General features: G+C 45.8%; 1 protein-coding gene across 4 annotated transcripts; it reads right to left on the reverse strand.

Annotated features, from left to right (window-relative positions):
• Nucleotides 1-15,454: 15,454 nt before the first annotated feature.
• Nucleotides 15,455-24,856, reverse strand: SPATA45 (spermatogenesis associated 45). Of its 4 annotated transcripts, none has more exons than XM_025186397.2 (5): nt 24,531-24,856; nt 21,672-21,769; nt 18,649-18,926; nt 16,785-16,879; nt 15,455-15,641 (listed from the first exon to the last, which is right to left on the reverse strand). In XM_025186397.2, exons 3-4 carry the CDS (start codon nt 18,887-18,889, stop codon nt 16,800-16,802), a joined length of 321 nt encoding a protein of 106 aa, XP_025042182.1. In that variant the 5' UTR covers nt 18,890-18,926; nt 21,672-21,769; nt 24,531-24,856; the 3' UTR covers nt 15,455-15,641; nt 16,785-16,799. The 4 variants fall into 4 exon arrangements, with proteins under 4 accessions (XP_025042182.1, XP_014430761.1, XP_025042183.1 ...); XM_014575275.3 differs by lacking the exon at nt 24,531-24,856 and adding an exon at nt 22,299-22,445; XM_075925176.1 differs by lacking the exons at nt 15,455-15,641; nt 24,531-24,856 and adding exons at nt 16,615-16,633; nt 22,299-22,445.
• Between the last annotated feature and the right edge of the window lie 125 nt (nt 24,857-24,981).

Raw genomic sequence — 24,981 nt, forward strand, 5'->3', positions numbered from 1 at the left:
CACGCAGTAAGCTTTTTTTAATATATGCCAGCAGAGTCCACTTGGGGCAGTTAGTGCATGTCATGCTCCTGTGTGCATTAGAATGTCCATCCTTCTAGTCTAGACTAACACAACGCACCCTGTAGACAAGTCACATCTTGTCTTCTTTAATGGATACAGGTTTTTAACACTTCTTTTAATTCTGAAAGGCCTCTTGCAAAACACTGTTCTGAACTCCTGTTTGACAGCCTGTGTGTGGAGGGGGGAGCTCTTGCTTCTGGACCCTCCACACCAGGAGCCGTTAGCGGGGGGCTGCTCTTGAGTAGTAGTAGCTGTAGTAGTTCAGGACAGTAATACACTAAATTCAGAATTCACTGGTGTGGTGTCCTGACAGGTTTCCTGCTCCATCAGTGATGATAAACATTCAGCTGTGTGCATTTTCATATGCTCCCTCAATATATTATGCCAGCTCTGCGCAGATAGCTAGCATAATAGACTTCATGAGAGCCCCCAAAGACCACAGACTCAGATAAGATAGGAAGGCACCCAAGTCAGATTGACAGTTAAATGAAGTACATTAATAGTTGTTGGTAGCCAGATGGCCTCTGAGCCCCTATGTATTCATTCCCGAGACAATAGACACAGCTCAATCACTGTCGCCCCCTAGGCTGACCAAAGACCAAGAACTTATGACTAGCACAGGACATAGTGTAACAACAGCGGCATGAAAACCTGATATTGGACTTCTTGATAAGAACAATGTCGCTCAAATGCAGTCATTTCTCAAAGGGTATGTCTACACTACCCTCCTAGTTCGAACTAGGAGGGTAATGTATGCATACCGCACTTGCTAATGAAGCCCGGGATTTGAATTTCCCGGGCTTCATTAGCATAAGCGGGGAGCCGCCATTTTTAAATCCCCGCTGCTTCGAACCCCATGTAGCGCGGCTACACGGGGCTCGAACTAGGTAGTTTGGACTAGGGTGCCTATTCCGAACTACCGGTACACCTCGTTTCACGAGGAGTAACGGTAGTTCGGAATAGGGCATTTGGGCTCTGAGAGAGGCTTTAAGTGAGCTTGAATCTCTTATTCCCACAGCAAAGGCTCTCACTGAGCTTAAGTAAATTTAGAGTTATACATCCAAACATGAATGCATTTTAATATTGTTCATGTGGATGAAGCAGCTAAAAATGATTCACGAAACTAATCTTGCAATTGGAGCCCGCAATGCTACATTAGATGTTGAGAGGGATAACATTGAATGACTTCTTAAAGATACTCAAAAGATTTGTGACCAATGGGATGCAATCCTTTCTGAGCCCAAATCGGTAGTGCAAGGTATTGAGAGTTCATCAGAGTTTTCCACCAATTGCAGCCTAACATCTCAATCTGATACAGAAAGACACTATCGAGTTAGTGGGGCTTTTTGTTATTTTTGACTCCATCAAATGTCAATTTGAGTCACTGCAACAAATTTGTAACCTTTTTGGATTCCTTTGGGAGTTCAGAGAACTAAGGGTATGTCTACATTACAGTGCTATTTCAAATTAACTTATTTCAAATTAGTTAATTCGAAATAAGCTAATTCGAAATAACACATCTAGACACAAAAACTAATTTGAAATAGCATTTTTCTAATTTGAAATAGCACGTCTACATTGAGTGGACCCTGAATCGAAGGTAAGGCTGGCCGGAACCAGTGCCAGCAGGGCATCAGGGTCGAACTTAGTGTGTGGGGCTGCTGCCTCAGGCTAGCCGAGGTCTGTGCTTAAAGGGACCCAATGCCTCATCCCGGACAGACAGTTCTCAGGTTTCTCTGCTTGCTGGTCTGCCTCACTGAGGGACAGCAAAGCATCTGTGTCTTGGAGTGCTCTGCTTGCCCGCACTCAGGACACCATGGCACTCTGCAACATGGAACCAGACCTATAGATAGTAGGGACTTGGAGGGATTATGGGGTCCTGGCACAGGGTGGCACACTTTGCTGCACTGCCCTCTCCCAGCCCACTGCACTCGATTTCTCCATGCCAGCAGGAAGCAGAGTGCCTCAGCCCTACAGTGTTCTGCCTCCTGCTGCTGTGGAAAAACAAGGGGCAACAGGCTGGGAGGGTGGCAGGGGAGGGTGGAGCTGCCACAGTGAGTGTGGTGGTGGGATGACCCCTGCTTCTGTGGGAGAAAAATCAAATAACTCCAATTGTATCTAAGGGGAGACTGTGCAGAAATCATAACTTTCTAAAAGAAAACTGCTGTAAGGGTTAAAAAGTTTTCCAGACCTCTCTCCCTGTAACAGAGAGAAATCAAATTAGCTCTAATCAAAGACCCTTACAAATGACTATCTCAAATTCATGGATACTCCTAGTCTGTCACAATTTGTCATGTAAACCCTTATCTTTGTCACAGTTTGCCTTGTAGACTCCTCCACTCAAGTTCTCATGTGGCTTTGTGTACTGTAAAAACTTACTTCTAGCACTCCTGGGGTGAACAGAAGTCTCAGAGTACTTCTGCTGAGACTTTGATATGTTAAAGAAGAACAATCCACAACTGAGCTGTCTAAGCATTCTGTATAAAGGATACCTGAATCTGTCTGTCAGGGCTGCTGCTTCACTCTTGGAAGTGACAGCCTGCATGCATGCATCATAAAGTTTTCTCTTCTAAGTTTCTTTCCTGCCTCACTGATTTGACCTCCGGCCTCGGACCCTTCTGGGGGCTCTGTACCCCAGGGGAGCGAGATTTCCCCCTCAATTTGGTGTCAGAAGTGGGATGGCTTGGAACTCCAGTTGGAAAGGCTGATGACGGGGAATGGGAACGGACTACAGCGCGCATCTGGAGGGTAAGGGATCCATTTAAAATCCCCCGGTCCGCCTCCCTGTTCTCGTCACCAGCTGGACCGGCTGGCGGTAAGAGTCATCTTTTACTTAAAAATTTTTTTGTTAAGAGGCTTGAGGGAAACTTAAAACGAAAACACTGGGTATAGCCAAATAGGGGTTGGAGTTTGTTGTTGTTGTTGTTGCTGACTAATTGGTGGCGAGTCCAAGCACATGGGTTTGAGTGAGTGAAGTCCGGAGGGGGACCGCAGCCGCACCAGCGCTGTCAGTGTCACTGCACAGCTGCTGAAAGCAAGGGCGGTTTCCCCCGGCACATAAGGAGTGTGAGTGAAGCTGACAGTTTGTGTGGACTCCCACACTATCCTTGGAGAGGGTAGTGCTGCTGGACGCCTGTACTATCCTTGGGGAGGGTAGTACTGTTGGGCTCCTGCGCTGTCCTTGGACAAGACAGTGCTAACATGGATAAGATTGCTCCCTCAAGTCTGTCTCCTACTGAGGGAAAAGGTTTCTCACAGCCTGGGACTCCCTTGTCTCAGATGATCAGTCAGCTAGGTATTGCCTGCAGGTTTGAAACTAAGGAGACTTAAGGAATTATTGAGCATTTGGAATGGCTATACTCAGGGGAATTCCCAGAATACATGACAATTAGAACTTTGACTTACAAAAGCTTGCTTATCTTAGAGTTTTCCTCGAGGAAAAACATCCTAACCAGATGGAATATTGGTGCCTCTGGAAGGATGTGGCAGTAAAAAAAAAGAATCAGAGCATTATGGCTAGCAAAAAAAGATTCTATTGAAAAGCTGCAGCAAGAATTGGCTACTCTAAAGAAACAGCTTGATTCCCCAGATGTGCCATCTGCACCCCCACCCCGCTTTGGACCCTTGTCAGCTGAACATTTTTTCCTGTTATCTCCCTGTTCTCCTGTAAACCTTATGGGACGTGACTTGTTGTGTAAATTGGGTGCAAACCTTCTCTGTAGAGAGGAAGGGATATTTGTTGACCTTTCCCCCTATCAGGCTCCAAATTTGATGGCATTACTACTCTCAGAGGAATCTGATGAGACCTCAGGACATACACCCCTCCTGGACCTCTCAGATGTCCCAGAGACATTGTGGGCAGCCCATTGTGAATGAAGTGGGGTTGCTAGCCTCTGCAACACCAGTGCAAATAACATACAGACACAACAAGCCTTTCCCAAGGGTAGCCCTGTATCTATTGGCTAGGGAGGCACAAGAGGGCATTAAGCCTGTAATCTCTCCCTCCTTAAACAAGGGATACTTGTTTATACAACTTCACCATGTAATACACCTGTACTACCTGTGAAAAAGCAAATCTATAGATTTGAAGAAAACCTAAGAGCCATTAATAAGTTTGTAATCCCTAGATTTCCAGTAGTACCTAACCTGGTTTTCTGTAATAGATTTATGTTCTGCCTTCTTTTCTATTCCAGTGCATAAGAATTCCCAATTTCTCTTTGCCTTTTCCTTTCAGGGTCATCAATTAACCTGGACATGTTTTTGTAAAGTTATTGTAAAAGCCCTACTCTGTTTTCTCAGTTTTTAAAAAACTGACCTTAATTCTCTCTCTCTTCCCTGCAGTTCTGTGTTAGTTCAGTATGTTGATGATGTGCTAATTGCTAGAAAAACTAAGGAAAGATGTAAAACTAATACCTCATATGTGTTAAAGTGTCTTGCTAATAAGGGTCACAAGGCTTCCAAAGCCAAATTGCAATTTGTAAAACAAAGAGTTCAGTACTTGGAACATTTACTTTTAGGAGATGGCCGCCAGTTAACACCTGAGCGAATCTCAAGTTTTTTTCATTCCTCACCCTTTCACCAAAGTCAGGTATACAAATTTCTGGGTACTGCAGGATATTGCAGACAATGGATTCCTAACTTTTCTGGACTCACCAGGCCCCTTACTATTCTACTCTTAATCTTAGCTCCTGACCCAGTGACCTGGTCCCCAGAATGTGAATCTGCTTTCCTTTCCCTTAAAACTCTTCTGCACAGTGGGCTTACCTAAATATAGCAAGCCTTTTACTCTGTTTTGTCATGAACAGGATGGAATTGCAGCTGGAGCTCTCTGTCAACCCCTTGGACACACACCTCGTCCAGTAGCTTATTTTTCTGCAACACTGGACTCAGTAGCCCGTGGGTTCCCACTTTGTCTAAGGGCAGTTGCAGCTGCTGCTGAATTACTTTAAAAAGGCCCAACCTGTCACATTAGGCCACAGCATAATCTTACAGGTCCCTCATGCTGTCTCTGCTCTCTCACAGCGACACCGCACCCAACACCTATCTGTTCAGAGACAAACCCTGTATGAGAATGTTATCCTCTCTTCCCCAAATGTGGTAATTCAAAGATGTAATGTACTTAACCCAGCTACTTTTTCTCCTTTACCCTCTACTGGTAAAGCACATACCCATAACTGTGAAGAATTGCGTGAGCACTGTGTAAAGCCTCCCCAAGATTTGTCTGATCAACTGCTGGAAAATGCAAATCTTGTATTGTATACTGATGGCTCATGTAAAAGAAATGCAGTTGGTAAAGTAGAGGCTGGATATGCAGTGGTCTCAGATAATGATGTTTTAGAGGCCTTTTCTCTTCCAGGAATCAAATCAGCTCAGGCTGCTGAGCTCATCGCTTTAATTCGTGCTTGTCTTTTAGCGCCCGGACAGTCTGCTGCCATTTATACTGACTCAAAGTATGCTTTCTCTGTCTGTCATGCCACAGGACAAATTTGGAAACAACGAGGTTTCCTTACCTCTTCTGGCTCTGCTATCTCTCATGGTCCCCTTATCTCCCAACTCCTTGATGCTATTCAGCTACCTACATCCCTCTCTATTACCCATTGCCCGGCCCACACAGGTGCCACTGATCCTGTTTCTCTGGGTAATGGGAGTGCTGATGCAGCAGCCAGACATGCAGCAGAACATGGACCTCTGGCTCCCTTTCAGATTCTGGTCTCTCTTTCCCTCCCTGTTTCTTTGCAGGACCTGATAGAACTACAGCAAGCTGCTCAACCTGCAGAGAAAAACCTTTGGGAGAGAGCAGGCTGCTCCTTATCCCCAGCTGGGATAATGGGTGCACCTGATGGCTGCCCAGTCGCCCCAAAAATCTCTCACACGGCAGCTTGCTCAGGTGTCTCATCAAATGACACACATGAGCAAAAGGGGGGTGGCCTCACAGATCCCAAAACAATGGTACGCCCCAGGCGTGCACCTAGAAGCTCTCAAGAATCAGGAGGCCCACAGGCTAGCAGCCACACAGAAAGAAGACACCTAGACATAAAATGACGGTTAGGAGAGCTTGCACCTGCAGGTAAAGGAAGCCCTCCCAGCACCTACTGATGTGCCGTGCCACAACATCCAACCAGGCGACTACGTGTTCGTGAAGGAACATCGCAGAAAGAATTCCCTGACAGTCTGGTGGGAAGGACCGTTCCAATCGCTGCTCATCACCCACACAGCAGTAAAGGTTGAAGGAGTGCCGCTCGTGGATCCACGCAAGTCATGTACGCCGAACTGCAGATCCAACAGAGCTGATTGACCCCGTCACCCAGGACCCCTCCCTGGAGGAATCACCTGAGGACGAGGTTCAGCGGACCGAGGCGGCAGACTCTCAAACCAGACTGTTACCAAACCGGCCTCCACCAGGAGCTTCGAGGTACAACCTGAGAGGTAGGACTGTACCAGCAAAGACCTACAGGTGAGCCTGGAGCCCTGTAGCTCTCACAAAGGGAAATCCATTCCAGTATTGAGTGAACTAAGAGACTACGAAATCTCGAAGAGTGCCTGCAGAGGCAAGCCAAACAATACTAACTGATTAAGTTTAGTTAAAAGACTGCTTTGCTAGTTGCTAGATAATTACTATATTATTATTATCCTTTCTACTTTAGAGACTTAAGATACTATAATAAGATGGGGATTGTTTTCCTTCTTTTAGTAGTCAGAATAGCCTTAGTATATAACTTTCCCCACCCTTATTGGGAAGCCCTGCAAAAGGTTGTGTCCCTCACCAATATAAGTGACTGTTGGATATGTGAACAGCTTATAAAAGGCTCTGAAGGCCTTTTACCATTACAGTTTATCCCAACTCCTGCCTCCCTGTGGACCAGACCCCTAAAATTCAGATCTACTGGTAGTCAGTACTCTACAGGAGAGCGGGAGTGGGTAGATGCCCAGAATGATAACACTGTGCCAGAAGTACATAGTCATGGGGGGGAACAGGCAGATTTGGCATAAAAATCTGATTGCCTCAGAGATTCCCCTTACTCAAGCATTACATCCATAAGGGAATGCTTCCCTTATGTTTCCCTTATGTTTTAAAAGCAATATTGGCACTGGTAAAGATCTGGGGGTGAATGGGCAGTGGATCATTTACCCAACTGATAAAGAAAACCTCCCTCTAAGATAAGAATTAATCCTAGCAAAAGAAGAATACTTAAGAATGTCTAAAATAACTTTGAGTAATACTCCAATAGGAGTATTAAAGGGGGGAATTGTGGGAGAAAAATCAAATAACTCCAATTGTATCTAAGGGGAGACTGTGCAGAAATCATAACTTTCTAAAAGAAAACTGCTGTAAGGGTTAAAAAGTTTTCCAGACCTCTCTCCCTGTAACAGAGAGAAATCAAATTAGCTCTAATCAAAGACCCTTACAAATGACTATCTCAAATTCATGGATACTCCTAGTCTGTCACAATTTGTCATGTAAACCCTTATCTTTGTCACAGTTTGCCTTGTAGACTCCTCCACTCAAGTTCTCATGTGGCTTTGTGTACTGTAAAAACTTACTTCTAGCACTCCTGGGGTGAACAGAAGTCTCAGAGTACTTCTGCTGAGACTTTGATATGTTAAAGAAGAACAATCCACAACTGAGCTGTCTAAGCATTCTGTATAAAGGATACCTGAATCTGTCTGTCAGGGCTGCTGCTTCACTCTTGGAAGTGACAGCCTGCATGCATGCATCATAAAGTTTTCTCTTCTAAGTTTCTTTCCTGCCTCACTGATTTGACCTCCGGCCTCGGACCCTTCTGGGGGCTCTGTACCCCAGGGGAGCGAGATTTCCCCCTCACTTCTGCCCAGGCCCCAATAATGTCCCAGCTTGGATTGCTCGGGGCAGGGAGCAAAGGGGCGGGGGAAGGCGAGTGTGGGCAGAACAGGGCCTGGCTTGGGATGAGCAAGGTAGAGCGGGTGGGAGGCTGGGCCTGGACTTTTGGACTGTGCTACCTTGTGTCGTAAATACCCACAAGGTTTTCCTGTTTGCATTGACCACTGGAACCGGGACTTTCCTTTCCTATCATCTTTGTTGGATTACCTGCCTACTGGACCAGACGGTGTTGTCGAAGGACAGATCAGACTGTGTCTAGAGGGGATTCCTTTCCAGATCGAGGATCCATATCGGGGTCGTCTCTTCATAGAGGACTCGCTACTGTGGGATCTCCCTGCTTGTCCTCCCCAGAGGCTTACAAATAGCCCGACGGTCGAAGGTCGCAGGCATCGATCGCCTCAGGCTTTGTATATACCTTATGTATCTAGGGAACTGTTCTATCTCCTTTCTTCGGGTGAGGGAGGGTTGGTTTGTTAGGACTTGCTGTTAACTGTATATCTGTTCTACTATTCATATCAAATACATGGTTTGGCCCTAAAATTGTGTATGCCTGATTTGTGGCTAGTGATCCACTGGTGATTAGATACGGCTCTCAGGTCAGATCTTCCTTCTGTGTAGGGACTCCTTATTCCCATTTTATATCCACACCATTGGCCATTTTAATTTAATTGCTTGTCCACGTCCCTAGGGCAACAGGAGGATGCCTCCAATGTCCATGATCTCTGCACTAGATGGAGGAAAGAGACTGTCTATGGCAGGATGGCTGCCAGCCTGGCCACCAAAGGCCACCTGCGAACCCAGGAGCAGGTTCAGATGAAAATTAAGGAGCTGCAGCAGGCCTATGCAAGGGCCACAGGGGGCAGCTGCCAAACAGGGGCAGACCCTGAGAGCTGCCCCTATTTTGATGCCCTGGACCGCATCCTGGGGGGTGGGATGGTCTGTGCCCCCCAGGTGGTCATCGACCTTGGAGCAGAGGGCCCTGACCAGGGCACGGAGGAGGAGGAGGGCTAGGAGCTATACTCATGATTTTCCAGCTGCCCTGTGCTGTGGGCTTTGCAGCTGGTGAGCTCCCAGTCCTGATGTGCACTGGCTTTGACTGCTGGCCCCACTCCTGGGGCCCTGAAAGCTCTGCAGCCAGCAGCACAGTGCAGTTGGTACAGCAGGAGCAGGGCTGCCAGCCAGGAGCCGGTGCATGCCAGGAGCCAGCATGGGGTAGCCAGGGCCCAGGGAGCATGCAGCATTTAACCAGCAACAGAAATTGATACGCATCAGCTTATTGGTTAACTGGTTAGATTTCACATCCTTATGCCTGACCTTTTGGTTTGGCTAGCTGCAAGTTTGGAAGAAGGGCTAGAATAAGGAGGAGAGTGATGTGGCGTGGTGCACAGGATCAGGATGGAGGGTGGCAAGAGAAAATATGCAAAGCTGCTGCTTCAGCATGGAGACAAAGACAATTCCCCACTTGCTTACACAGATGTCAATCGGGAGTGAGTCCACTGAAGCCAATGATGGTGCCTAGTGTGCAGCCCACGTAAGGGAGCAAAAGCTGGCCCAAAGGCAGCATGAAAGTGATCTGACTTGAGGGTGGGGTTGCTTGTGTTGCCGCAATGCTCCTAAGTACCAGTCAAAGGCCCTACTGTGCAAACACACAGGGTATGTCTACACTACAGCGCTAATTCGAATGAACTTATTTCGAATTAGTTAATTCGAAATAAGCTAATTTGAAATAACGCATCTAGACCCAAAAACTAATTCGAATTAGCGTTTTGCTAATTTGAAATAGCACATCCACATTGATTGGATGCTGGGTCGCATTTAAGGGCAGCTGAAATCAGTTCCGGCAGGGCATCAGGTCAGTAGTTGCTTTGTGTGGCTGCTGTCTGAGGCTATCTGAGGCTCGTACTTAAAGAGACCCCCTTGGACAGCTGGTTCTCAGCTTTTCCGTTTGCTTGCCTACCTCGCCGAGGGTCAGCAAAACGTTTTCCTCATTGCCTGCCTGTGTCGGTGGTTCCCATTGGGGACACTGCCGCAGTTGGCACCATGGAGCCAGAGCTCGCCCTGGGCGTGCTGCTCCAGTTTTTGGACTTGCTGCTGCAAACCTGCCAGCAATGGCTGGAGGCTACCTGCCAAAAAAAATCCTCTCTTTATTGTACATAACTAGGGTGGGGGAAGGGAGGAATGAAGGTGGGAGAGAGGAGGGGGTAACCTGGGAGGAAGGAGCTGGAAGGGGGAGGAAGGGGGAGGAAGGGGAGGAAGGGAAGGGAAAGCTCAGGGTTGGGGGTCCAGTTGGCTCTACTGTCTCGCAGCACTGCGGGTGTGGTGGTGTCGGGGGGGGGAGTGTGTGTGGAGGGTGGGGCAGGAGGGACGGGGGGTGTGGAGGAAGCGGGAGGGGGAACAGGAGTGGGAGGAGGAGCAAGAGCTGGGGCGGCCACAGGGGCTGGATCAGGAGGAGGCAGGAACCTGTCCACCAAGGTCTGGAGGTGGCCTCGGAGGGCACGGCCCTGCTCTTCCAGCACCTCCAAGTTCCGCTGCTGCAGCCACAGATCCTCCCAGACCCAGTGGTCCTGGGTGCAGAGCTGGTGTTCCAGTAGTCACAGGTGCCACCGTTGGTAGTCCTCTAGGTTGCGGCATGCCTGCTGGCCCAGATGTGGGTGGCTGTTGCAGGCCAGGCGGAGCGCTAGTGTAGCGCCTATGAAAGTTAATTCAAACTAACGTCCGTTAGTTCGAATTAACTTTCTAGTGTAGACATACCCTATGTTACCAGTCCCAGCAGCAGGGATGTTAAATATTGGTTAATTGAATAGTCGAATAATCTCATGAATTCTTATCAGTTAATCGACTGTTCTGTAGTCCCCGGAGGTGGAGCCTGCAGACAGTGTATCAGAGGCAGCAGTGCGGGTTACCTAGTGGGAGCTGATCCACAAGAGGAGCCAGTTTAAAAACCACTTCCCCTCACAGACTGGCTGCCTGTCGCCCTGTGCTGCTGCCTCATAAAAAGGCAGAAGCGTGGAGTGGCAGCAGCCCCTGTCTGGGGGGAGGGTCTGAGCTCTGGACGAAGCACAAGTCAGGACTGAGCTGGGCTGCCTGCCCGCCGAGCTCCTAATACACTTTTAATGCAGTGCCACCGCAGGAGTAGGTCCTGGACCTATCACAAGGCAGGACTGAGCCAGGCTGCTGGCCAGCCTGCTAAAAAAATTTACTGGAGGGGCAGGGAAGGGCAGGGAAATGTGTGTAGTCGATAGCATTAACCTATAAGCTTTTGCTCACTGGTTAATCAACTACACTATTGCATCCCTACCCAGCAGTGGTGTTTTAAATGTCGTCAGATGATCCTGCTCAGTTGCTGGTGTGACCTATCTACACTAGGACACTCATTGGAAATGAACCGGTGTTAGCATCGGTGGGAAATTTTCAGAGAATTTTTGTGGTGAATAAAGGGCCTAATACTTGGAACCACAAAGGCAGAACCCTGCACAGCTGCAAATGTATGTGCATGGATGCGGATATCTGTAGCTATGAACTGGTATCTGCAGGGGTCTCCTGGGAAACGTAGGGTTGAAAGGCCGCTGCCAGTAGCCATTGTCCCATGTGTAACTGTACTGCACCCAACCCTGCCCACTGGACAGGCATCAGGCTCACTGGCAGCTATATCTGGTCAAGTGGCCGGCATGCTCCCAGTCAGGAAACACAGACGGCTGCTTGAAATGGCTGGGGGGGGGGGGGGATGCTGATGTGGGGCACTCGTTCCTGGGAGCAGCAGCCCTTTTGCCGCTGTTTTTTCTGGGAAAGCCCCATGGTTCTCCAGATACCAGCGTCTGCAGAGATCTGTGGATATGAATTCGCATCCGCTCAAGGCTCTATCAAAAGGGACTTAGCCATCATGATACTGAGTATTGCAATGCCTCACTTTTAGGTGTCCAGGAAATCATAGGAACAACACTGCAATTTACAATGTTGCTCTAAGCTCCTAGGCTCCTTGTACATGGAATGGGGAGAGACAGGTGTCCTTAGGATGGAATCCACAAAAGCTGGCCCACAAGGTGGGGTGCTGCCTAAGCTAGCCAAAGGGAGATGCTGATGAGACTGGCATGCCCCTTTCACTGGGATAAGTGCAGCCTGCTGGAAGGCCCCTGTCTCTGCTAGCCATTCACATCTGGGAACTGCTCTCCTGGAGTCTGGCAGCATAGGGCCTGTGAGGAATTACAAGGCCTGAACATGGCTCAGTGGGGGGCTGACTAGGAAGGAGAGCAGTTCAGCAGGAGAAAGGTGGCCTGCTGGAACCTCTGAATCTGAGACTTAGGGAAAAGCGGCTAGCTGAAGGAGAAGGTGGCTAAGGCCCTAAAGTGGGCTTAAGCTGTAGATCCAGCTCCAAGGAGAGCTGAGGGAGACTCCTGTCATAAGGAGGCAAATGGGAGAGACTATTTAATGACAGCTGAGCTGTATTTTAGAGAGACTTCACTTTAGAGAGGCTGAGAGCAACTATGAGGAAGCTCCCCAGTAGCTAGCTAGGGAGTAGTGATGGGGAGCCACACATTCCTGGTGCTGTGTTCCCAAATCAATTGGAGGTGCAGAGAAGCAGGGAGAGGCAGGAGCAACCCAGGGTAGTGGTGAGGGACTGAAGAATGAGCCCTTAACCACCAGTGGAGAGGCTGGGCCTGCATTCCACTACTCTTCCCCCAGACCACAAGGGAAAGTACAGGCTTCAAGATTGAAAGAGGCAGGAATGAGGAGTCCCAGATGGGGGGAGGATGAGGGTTGTGAGACTCTGTGTTTTCCTGTTTTGAGGAATGATTGGTTTATTCCAGAAGGGGTGGGAGTCTAGGTGAATCAGCAGGAGGGTTGAGTTGCAAGAAGCAGACCACTGCAGAACCAGATTGGGTGTCATCCAGTGTGCTTGAAGCATGCAAGCCTGCTCCATCATGCCCTGCATCAGGGTATCAGCTGGTGACTATAGCACCTGTGTCATTCTTGTGAGAATGAGCTAGGTGCCTGCCTCAATCCACGCAAAGCCCAGGGGCAGCTTGCATGTAGAAAAGATCAATAGATAGTTGAGGAGGGTGAATATTGACAACCCTTGTAATGTGGTAAAGGCCGAGGACGCTTTTCTTAATCGTTGTGTCTGCAGTTCACTGGTGGCATAGGATTATCTCCAGTGGCTCAAAGAGCCTATTGAATACCAGTAAGGCAGGCTTGTGTTACCCATTAACTGTGTGTGCAAATTTGTAGTGTTTTCATTCTATACTGATTAGTGTGATAAGAATGGATGCTTATCTGTGCTATTTTGTGTTTTTGTTTTCCTGTCTGTACAAGTCAGCAAAGTTAGTAAGATAGATTCCACTGGAGAACATTTCCTTGGAGAAGGACTCACTCTCTCTTGACCCAAAGAAAGATATACAGTGTATAAAGTTAATTCTTCTAACCTAAACTTCAGAAATGAAGTGACTAACTCTTAGGGGGTTTAAGCACTGCAATGCATTAGGGGTTCATGCTCTCTAATGCCTGAGTGATAGCCATATGCAATATGTAAAAAGAGGTCCCATCTTCTCTTCTTTAAAAAAGAAAAGCCAAAAAAAGTTGTCAAGAGAGAAAAATAAATCTTGGTGCATCTACTATCAGGTTAAAATACACAGTTTAACCTACAGCTCAATCACCATGTGAAATCAGATAATTAAATAAATGTTCCTTCTTTGTATTGTTACCACCACTACAAGTAATGAACACTATAAATATTAGAAATATAATTGTCATCATTATTATTGTCTTTGTGCATTTGGCACTACATTTAGCTTGGAAAAACAGACACGTCATTTTCTCATTTTGCCATCTTGTGCTAATGCATCAGAACCAGTGTTCTGGCTACTAAACTGCACAGGAATGTTTACATCCAAATGAATCCCCCATTTTAGTTTGAATTTTATTTTTTTTCAAAATCTACACAAACATGTTTCTTTAATAGATTAGAGCAGGGGAGGGCAATAATTTTTGACAGGGAACCACTCCAAGAATTAGGAAAGTGGTCGAGGGCCACACTCTTCCATGATATTAATGAGGGAGGTGTGGGGTCTGGGATGGAGGTTGGGTGCAGAAAGGAGCTTAGGAAGGAAGTTTGGGTGAAGAAGGCAGTTGTGACCTGGGGCACTGGACTGAGGTGCAGGGGGTTGGATTGTGACCTAGGGCAGGGAATTGGGATACAGGAGAGAATGCAGGGGTTTGGATTGTGAGCTAGGTCAGGAGGGGACTGTAATCTGGGGCAGGAGATTGGGGTGTCAGATCTGCGAGGGGATATGAGTGCAGGAGGGGGGCAGAGGCTTTGAGTATGTGGAGTAGGGAAATTGGGGCCACAGGGTTGGGGAAGGGAGGGTCTGGGGTACCAGAGGTAGGGTCTGGCCAGGAGACTTACCAGCCAGAAGCCCCTTCCTGAAAAAGCTTCCCTGCCTGCCCCGCCCCACACAGGCTGTAGCCATGTGCTCTGTGAATAACTAGAGCCCTTGTGCTTTGTGGTTGCCTGTTATTGAAACAAGCAGCTCCCATTGGCCAGTTTCTGGCAAAAAGCTGGCCAATGGGATTGTGCCTGGGGTCAGGAGCAGCTCCTAAACTTCTTCCCTCCCCTCTGGGCTCAGTTTTTAAAGTGTGTGTCTGGGGTGAGGCAGGTGGGGAGCCTGCCTGCCAGTGTCCATGGGCCAGATCTGGTGGCTTGGCGGGCAGGCCATATTTTGCCCAGGCCAGTACTAGTTACTTACATCCCTAAAATGAACTAAGTAGTTTTAGAGATTGGGAGGCTAACTGGTTGACAACTTGTCTCTCCCTCCTTAAGTGATTACCTTACTCTACACCTCATGGATCAGACCATTGCCTGTAATCCCTAACACTCCACCCATTGAATGACTTGTGCGCCAAACACCACCCCACCCACAGGTGAATGGTGTGGGGGATGGGCAATCAATCAGTGTCCTGATCAGGGAGGTGCATCGAGATAGGGATTTTGAGGAAGAGGGGGAGGGTTACATCAGCCTCATTCTTCCTTAGTCCCAGATTGTACAAATACTGTGGTCCTTCACTATATTTTTGTCTCTTTAAAAAAGTAAGCATTGAAGAAAACTGATTTTAGCTAATGTGAAATGTCAAGAGGTTTGTTGTAAAGCTATTTAAAAAATCACTTAGAGGGGTTTAGCTGTCCAATGCATTTTGGCTGCTTCAATTTTTCCTGTGCTCTGTGAGAGCATCTGGTGCATTGAAAACTGTAACAGAAAGTTAAATTTGGGCTAACATGCTTTGAAAATAAATGTGAAATGTTAACCTCTAACAACTGTTTTTCTTGAAATGCATATAAAATAAATTGGAAATCCTATCTGCACAACATACATAAAGGTTCTAATTTTAATTCGATTTAGTGATAAGTAGGTTTCATGGTCAAGATTTTTATAATGTTAGACACCGTTCCAGGGAATCACATTCTATTTTTTTCTGAGTCTTGTCTTATCCTTAGGCTGATTTTTCATGAAGAGAAAGAAAAGTATGTTGTTTTTAAAACGTACGTTTGAATGTTAAAAATGAGTTTAATTGGGAAGTGAGCTATTGTTGAAACATCTTAGCTAGCTGTGTTGGATATCCAAACTCATTTTAAAAGCAGCCTTGTAACATCTGATTTCTCCTTGTTTTGTGAAATGTCCCCAAGCTCAAACAGGCAGCTTTTAAGTGGTGCTTCAGCCAAAAATGGCATTATCTGCAAGATAAAATTAAAGTTTGAAAATACGTATGAGAATAAATGCTTCTTCTAGTAATCTACATTTAAATCACAGGAGGAGGAGTCATAGAAGAATGTTTAAGGTTGCCCCTTTTCAGTTGCTTTATGGCTCTGGCAAACTAGAACTGTTTGGAGTTAAAATGTCAGTGTTTGATCCTTGATTGAGATTCAGATATTTGGGATTTGTTTTAAGCTTGAGCAAAAACAGTTCAGCAAAAGCAGATTGTTTCAAAGTGTTAACATTTTAATTTTTTTAAATACCTCTAGCACTTCCTGTTTGGAACAGGAACCTGCCGTTTAGCAGAAATATAATTCTGAGGTTAGAGGTGCCTTTTTCTGACCCAATAAAAATCCATTGGAATGCGGCCAATTTATAAGCATTGTGAGAGAAAATGCTACTTGCATACATATGGAGGGACTTGTTCAGCTCTTGTCCCTTCATACCCTGAACACTCCACATGCACTTCACATGCTCCTAACTTCAACTAAGCCCCTCCTTTCTTGTTCTGAAACAGAACTTCACAAACACCTGAACCTCCAGATGGGACACAGACAAAAGGAGCAAGAGGATCCACATTTTCCCCCTTCCCCCATCAAAATCACTTTGTCCCCCATCAAAATCTCTTTGTCTCATACCTTGGAGAAAGCGCTCCTAAACTAAGAACTAGGAGACCATGAGTTCTAGTCACCTTTTTGATGATTAGTGCTCATGAGAGAACTCTCTGACTAAGAAGCAAATAAAAGCAGACTGTGTAGCATTAGATAACTTTAATATAAGTGAAGTTATAATTGCACATGTTGCTCCTGATATAGCAATATCTGGTGGGAATGATTCAGTGAAGAGTGGTACCTGAAGAATAGATGTGAGGAGTGGCCAAAAGAATGTGACATTGTCTTGTGTTCCAGAGATTTTCACTGTATCATTTATCTGCATGCACTCCAACTGCCATTCACTGTTAGGTGTAGCTGTACTGAATGGCAAAAAGATTAATTGGAGCAGAACTGTTACTGTGATATGAGGAGTACCTTGTATCCTGTACATGTTCCTTGAAGGACCAAGAATGCAACATTTCAGTGCTGAGCTGTGTAGGATGTATTAGTAGAAGTACACAAAATGTTTACCTGCCAAGGAGATTGTCAGCAGTCTGGTGGCATGCATGACAGCAGTCTCTGAGGCTTAGTGAAGGGTAAGTGAAGGCAACATCTCAGAAGGAATCCTTAGGCAAGGACAAATGGATGGTAACATTTTGCAAGTCTGGGGTCATCTGTGTGGAGTAGACTTAATATTTGGGTGTAGAACAAGTGCAGAGAACTTCTGTTTGCTAAATCAGACCTAATTTCAGTTTTGCCTTAACAAAAAGTGTTAAACTCTATTGTATAGTGTTGTTCCCAGAGCACTGAGCACTGTAAGGGTCGAGTGCTAGTGTGTGTGTTACTGGTGTGCCGGGCCATTACTTTATGTTAATGAAATGCAGGGGCAGTGACTGCTCATTGCTTTTAAAGTTACAGACTAAGGGTATGTCTACACTACCACCCTAGTTCGAACTAGGGTGGTTAATGTAGGCATTCGAAGTTGCAAATGAAGCCCGGGATTTAAATATCCCGGGCTTCATTTGCATCTTGTCGGGCGCTGCCATTTTTAAATCCCCGTTAGTGAGGACTCCATGCTCGCGGCTACACGTGGCATGGAGTAGGTAGTTCGAATTAGGCTTTCTAATTCGAACTACTGTTACTCCTCGTGGAACAAGGTGTACCGGTAGTTCGAATTAGAAAGCCTAATGCGAACTACCTACTCCGTGCCGCGTGTAGCCGTGGGCACGGAGTCCGCATGAATGGGGATTTAAAAATGGCTGCGCCCGGCAAGATGCAAATGAAGCCCGGGATATTTAAATACCGGGCTTCATTTGCAACTTCGAATGCCTACATTAACCACCCTAGTTCGAACATGGCTACCGCTCTGAGACTTTTTACCGATAGCTTTTTTTAAATTCATACCAGAAAAAGAAAATATTACTTGAGTAGTATAATCATTTATGGAATAACACCCATTTCATCCCAAAGAATCTCAAAACACTTCATAAAGTTACTGTCTGTATTGTAGCAATGAACTAAAATCAGTTTATCAAACACTCAAATACTTCCACTTTGAGGGTGATGTGAGGCAAGAACACTCATAATATCACTATTGCATGTTGGGATGTTATGAAGTTTAGCTTACTCATATTTGTAAAATGCTTTGAGTTCTTGGTAGAATGTTCTATAGAAGAGCAAAGTATTGTGCTGTTTACACACACTGGGCCAGGTTCTGGTCTGTCTGGTCACCCTTACAAGCAGAGAGAGAGAATTTAGCCCAAAGATGGTAAGCAGGTTTGCTTTTGCAAAAACACAGCTTGAATTTAAACTTGGTGCACAAATACTCTACTTATGGCCTAGGGTGACCAGATAGAAAGCATGAAAACTCAGAATATGGGCAGAGAAAATATGCGTCTATATAAGACAAAGCCCCAAATGTTGGACTGTCCCTATAAAAACAGGACATCTGGTCACCCTACTATAGCCTTAAAAAAAGCCAATGAAGTGCTGTGGAAATCCAGGGGCTTATGATACCGTATAGCTAAAACTATGTAATGAAGTTCCTTGTTGGATAATTGCCTTCTGCTCTGAAAGTACTTCTTGGGTCTGATTCTCATCTCATGCTAATGTAGAGAAGAAATAAATCCACTTCAGTCAGTAGAATTATACTAGTGTAAAACTGATGTGAGGTCAGAATCAAGACCCTTCTTTTGTCTTGCTTTGGCATAATTAGATAAACACTCCCGCTTTTCCCTCTCATTGTTTAAGAAAGTGGCAGTTGAAGACTCTGTAAACTCATATTCTACTGCTCATAGTGGGCCAAATTAATCCCTAGTCTAACTTCACTGAATGCAATGGAACTACACTAGGGATGAATTTGGCCCTAGCTGTTTCTCTAATGCATATGACTTACTTCTTTCTGGAAAGTGCCTCCTCTCCTTGTGATGAGGAGGAGTGAGTGCTGTCCAGGAGCTCCTGCCAGTATCTGGCTCAGGCTCTTTTTCTCTATAGTTCTCTAGTGAACTTCTATTACTTTGAGGGAAGTGTCTCCTCTGAGGTCTGAGCCAGGTTGAGTCACCTTTTCCTTCCACCATACACAAGGAGTCCCTCGTCATGTTCAGTTCAATCAGGCGCTTTTTCTCTGACTCACCCATTGCATCTAGATGTGTGTTTTTCTTATAAGCAGACTTTCTAATAAAAAAGCAAACATATCCTCATGTAAATGGAATATTTTTGCTTGCCAGGAAATGAAACTTAAGAGGTGTCCACAGGCAAACAGTGAGCCTGATTCTGATTTTGCTTTGCTGGTGTAAATTAGAAGTAACTCTGAAGTCAGTGGAGTAACAATGGTATAAAGCCAGTCAGAGCAGAATCAGGGCTTTTATTTCTTCAGGTTTAAGGGTTAAGTACCCTTGGATGAAGATAGGGGACTCCCCAAAACTTCAATGAGAATCACACAAATAAATTAACAGACAGAATTTGGCTAGATCAGTTTAAATCTGTGCGTACAATTTTCTTGAGTTTAAGTTATTTCAGAGCCTATGGCCTGGTCTATGCTTAAAGGCTTTGCTGGCATTGCTATGTCTACTACCGGTGTGGTAAAAATGCATACCTTGCTCTGATAGACATTGCTATGCTACCAAAAGCTACAATGCAGATACAGCTGTACCATTAAAAATGTCCATTAGCCAGGAAAGTTTGTATTATTTAGTGACCTGCTATAAGCTGTATTGGCAAAAGCACACTTTTGACTATATAAGCTATGCTTCCACCATTTTCCGTTGAAGTGAAGCCCACCAGGGGTGGGGAACATATGGCCCAGGGGCCAGATCTTGTTCCCAGCTTTCCTGGATCCAGCCCCCAAGACTCACCCTCGCTCTCAGCATCAGGGAGCTGGCGCTCAGGTCCTGTGTTCTCTCCTCCATCCTCCTACCCTCCCAGACCTATCAACCCCCAACAAACTCCTGTAACCTCACTCCTGCCCAGACCCCAGAACCCAACCCCGCTTCCTAGCAATTCCTCCTACACACTGAATCCCTCATGTTTTGCCCCATCCCAGAGCCTAGGGAAGCCCACAAAATCTAACTACCCTGCCAGAAGTGCGCAGCATTTTGAAGCACCACCCACTCCTTGCAGGGTGGGAGAAGACTCCGTGTGCTCTCTCCACCCCCATGCCAATCAGGGTTTTGGGGCGGTGGGAGCACATAAAGTCTCCTCCTGCCCTACAAGGGACTCAGCACTTAAAAGTCAACCACCAGCTGCTGCTCGGCTGGTGGTTGATTCTATGTGTGGCACTCCTTTGCAGGGCGGAGGCAGGGAATGAGAGACTTCACATGCTCTCCCTCCCCAGGCCCTGATTGACCTGGGGCAGCAGAAGGAAGCACGTGAAGTCTCCTCCCACTTCCGGGGCACAGGTAGCTAGAGGGAACCGCCAGCTGTTCAGAACAACTGGTGGTTCTCGGGGGGTGTGGGGGAGGACAAAGACTTTGCACACTCCCCCACCCCAGGCCAATCAGGATCCATGGGTGGGGAAGCAAAGAAGTGTCCTAGCCCCGTCCCTTCTGCCTGAGGCCACACACCTTGTGGGGTGACCCAGGGCCACTTCAAAAATTTCTGAAGTGGACCCCAGTCAAAAATTATTGCCCACCCCTGCTCTGTAGTGTAGAATCTAGATATAGCCTATGAGCGCTTTACTGATGAAGGTATACTAATATGGTACATCAGCAAAGCACTCACAATGTGGACACTGTTTATATTGGCAAAAGCGTGCTTTAATTTGAAAATGGGGCTTATGCTCCTAAGTCACTTAGGCACACTTGAAACATTTACCCTGTATCTGTTTTACAGATAAAAATAGAAATAAACATTTAACTACAGATTTTCTTATTCTAGGATCAAACAAAAAAAATTCAAGGTGTCTGCCCGATTCTAATCTAATACAGAAGTAATTCAAGAGCTTTACTGAAATCAGTGGAGTTAGAGTGGTGTATAACCAGTGCAAATATAGAAGTCTAATAATATATTAGAAATAATTTGAAATCTTTAGATGATAAGAACATAAGATCATAAGAACGGCCGTACTGGGTCAGACCAAAGGTCCATCTAGCCCAGTATCCTGTCTACCGACAGTGGCCAGCACCAGGTGCCCCAGAGAGGGTGGACCGAAGACAATGATCAAGCGATTTGTCTCCTGCCATCCCTCTCCAGCCTCTGACAAACAGAGGCCAAGGACACCATTTTATCCCCTGGCTAATAGCCTTTTATGGACCTAACCTCCATGAATTTATCTAGCTTCTCTTTAAACTCTATTATAGTCCTAGCCTTCACAGCCTCCTCTGGCAAGAAGTTCCACAGGTTGACAACATGCTGTGTGAAGAAGAACTTCCTTTTATTAGTTTTAAACCTGCTACCCATTAATTTCATTTGGTGTCCTCTAGTTCTTCTATTATGGGAACTAATAAATAACTTTTCTTTATCAGCCCTCTCCACACCACTCATGATTTTACAGACCTCTATCATATCCCCCCAGTCTCCTCTTTTCTAAACTGAAAAGTCCCAGTCTCTTTAGCCTCTCCTCATATGGGACCTGTTCCAAACCCCTAATCATTTTAGTTGCCCTTTTCTGAACCCTCATATACAAAAAAGCCAACTGAAACTTCAGAGAAAACTTAGGCAGAATATAGTTCTTTAAAGTGGGACAAATTATTAATGTTAAATTATTTATTTAGTTACTTTTGCCTCTTCTGAATTGTTGGTGAGTAGTATAAGATTTGCTCAGATGTAGTCAATGATTAATATTAAATTATTGGCTTATTTACAAGCAATTTTTATTTTAGATTAAAAATATTTCAAGATTGTTTGGATAGGTAGGTCACATGGTATTTTTTCTGCTCCATGATTCAATAAACATAATCTTGAAAAATTCCTGATGCATACCTGTGTTCTATGAATTCATAATTCCTTTCCTCTGGGTATTCTCCAATATTTACTAAAAATTCATCGAGTCAGCAAATATCCATGCCAGAGCTTGTTTGCTAGAATATTTTGGAAAAGCAAATGTTGCCAGAAAGTTAACTTTTTAAATACAATATGTATTCATAGAATTATTTTAGCTGTAATAATTACCTGAATTAAAACAGTGTCAAAAAAACCAAGGCTCAAATTATTGATCTTGACAAAGAGAGCGAGTGTATCAAATGTGAAAACTTAAAAGATACTCGTAAAGAACATAATTTGTCTGATTTAAAACATAATTTTACTGTTAGATCCATCTAAAAAGCTCATAGTTAACTTACAAAATGTTATTTGATCAAGATCCCACCTGTGAACTCTTGAAAAGCTGATCTAAAATTTCTATCATTACCAGTAGCCTGGATTAAAAAATATCTATATTCTCCTACATTCCCTGAGGTTGTCTTTTTTTCTGTTTGTAGTGTCTACTCCAATGGGATCCTGATCCTTGATGGGATCTTAGGTACTAACACAATGCAAACAAATAATATCAGGGCTGGAAGTGAATCTCTTACAAGAATAGTATCTTAACAATATAAAAACACTACACACCTTCGCCTCAGCGGGGTTGTATTTTCTGGGAGGAGGTATCTATGTGTATGATGCCTAAGCCAAATTTCAGTGGTGGAGAGAAAAAAAACAAAGGAATGTTTGCCCAAGGACTTTAGAACAAAGGGCAGTTGGTGAAGATCCATATTGCCTAGCAACTGACAATTCAATTGGTTATGGTTCTATCACAACTGATGTCCCTTCTATGCCTTAAATTACAAGGTAGGACAAGCTTTTTTCACTGCTGCATGGCAGCTACCATGAATCAGATCCTGTAACTTCAATAAAGGCTAGTGAATTTCAATGTGCTGAGCTGGAGCTAGGATACACGTAGGCAGCATTACAGTCCAGCACCTTGCGTAATCCTGTGTTGTGCTTTGTGGGGGGAATGCACAACAATGTGGGTGAGGATGATAGGGTCAGACAGTGAATACAGATCCAAAAATCAAGCCCTGCCAATATGGGTAACTGCTGCCAAGAGCACTAGTATAGCACTGAGATTGCAATGATGCTTCTGCTGAGGTTATGTGGGGTTGTAAGGCACATTCTCGAAACTTTTGTCAATTATCGCAATACAGGCCCATATAGGCCTGTTTAGAGCAGAAAAAGGAGGTTGTTTTTAAAACATTAGCTAACATGTTTTAATTAACATTTTTTAAAACAGCATATAGCATGTAGTATGCAGCATATAGCATCTCCTCATTTACAAACATTTAAACACTGGGGCAGTGTCTACACAGGCGCGATCTTGCACAAAAGCAGCCGCTGTTGCACAAAAACTTGCTGCCTGTCTACACTGGCCGCGTGTTCTTGCGCAAGTACACTGACGTTCTAATGTATGAAATCAGGGCTTCTTGCACCAGAACTCTGATGCTCCTGCTCAGGAATAAGCCCTTTTGTGCAACTTTTCTTGTGCAAGAGGCCAGTGTAGACAGGCAACATGAATATCTTGCGCAAGAAAGCCCTGTGGTTAAAACGGCCATCAGAGCTTTCTTGTGCAAAAGAGCGTCTACACTGGCAAGGATGCTCTTGCGCAAAAGCATATCTCTTGAGCAAAAGCACATGCCAGTGTAGATGCTCTCTTGTGCAACTACTTAAACGCAAGAACTCTTGCACTAAAGCGTTTCTGCACAAGATCAAGCCAGTGTAGACATAGCCCATGTGTTTAACCTGAGTATTCGCCCCGGAAACTCCTGTTTCTAGTCTAGACATACTTGTGCAGGATTCTCTGATGATCCAGCAGCAGGTACTGGAGCAAAAGGTGTGTCTAAAACTTTTCATCACAGTTCCAGTAATGTGGCCTGGTCGTTCTCTGGCTAACTTGTCACTTGTTCTGTATAGGGTTGCCCAGTGTCCAGTTTTGAACTGGACAGTCTAGTATTTGAGCTTTCTGTTCGGGAAACAAATTAAGAAAATATAAATGAAAAAAGAAATGTCCAGTATTTTCTAAATAAGATGTCATGTAGATTGTGATGTAATGGCAAGTGTGTCCGGTATTTTTGCTGAAACCATCTGGCAACCCTAGTTCTGTGTCACTACCAGGGCAGATGGCTCTCCCTGTTCAAGAGAGTTCTTTGGAAGGTCGGTCAGTTGACTTCTTTTCATTTCCTCCTGTGCCCTCTAGCTCCAGCTGTAGGCTGGGAGCCCTGTGACAAGTTTCCTGAAGCATTGTCAATGATGGTCATAAACAGCTTACCCAGCCTATATACCATATGGTGTGGAGTGCGATGGAAATCAATATGGGTGACACTCATTCTGCAAGGAAACTATATCCCTTTGGAATTGCCACCTGATGAAGAGTGGATTGGGGTATTTTTTTCTCATTTACTCTCATTAAACTTGTGAACTTTTCTATATTAAAAATGGCTTCTATATGCCATTTCTTCCACTGGGGCTGAAACCAAGAGGCCCTTGGTCAAAATGGCCACCATTTGTCTTTGGATGTGGGATTGAGGCTTCCTATAAAATGGCCACCACCTCCCATAGTTTTCAGTAGCACTGAAATCAGGTTGCCCTCAAGAAAGTGGGAAGAGACTGAAGTGAGGTTGTGGACTGGGTTGTGGGGCTGGGCCTCTGGGCAAAATGGGGGGAGGACCTGGGGCTGGACTGAAGGGCTGCTGTTGCTTCATTACTCTTGGGCTCTTCCTAGATGTGGCAGGGCTGGCCAGTCTCCTTAGTCAGGCAGGGTACCCTACAGTTAGCCTAAAGGGCTGCCTCTTCTGAAGCACCTCTCACCTGCCGAGCGTAGGCTGTCCTGGCAGTAGCTCTACTGGCAGGCAGGAGGGGTTGGCTCATTGCTGCACGTGCTCTTGTTCCCCTGGTTCAGAGCGTGTCCCACAGAGAAAGGACCCTGGCTCCTCTCCCCACGTTTGATGGGCGCTGGCTCCCTCCAGACTAGAGAAGCGACCGTTGGGGGTGAAATGGGCTGGATCCTCTCCCGGCCCAGCCAGCCTGTGGGGCAGGGTCCCTAAGCTTGGGGGCACAGGGATAGAGGTTCCTTGTTTTGGGGACTCTTGCTGCAAGGGTGGGGCGGCTAAATCCTCCCCTCATCCTGTGGGGGCAGGGCCTCTGACAGCACGAGGTGCTGGACCCGGGCTCTCGACTAGGGCGGGGGACGCAGGCCAAAGGCAGGGGCCACTGGTGACTGTGAGGAGGGGCGGTACAGGGAGGAGCGCGCGGGGTGAAA

The sequence above is a fragment of the Pelodiscus sinensis genome, chromosome 3 (assembly GCF_049634645.1).
Source record: "Pelodiscus sinensis isolate JC-2024 chromosome 3, ASM4963464v1, whole genome shotgun sequence".
In the NCBI taxonomy this organism is placed as follows: domain Eukaryota; kingdom Metazoa; phylum Chordata; order Testudines; family Trionychidae; genus Pelodiscus; species Pelodiscus sinensis.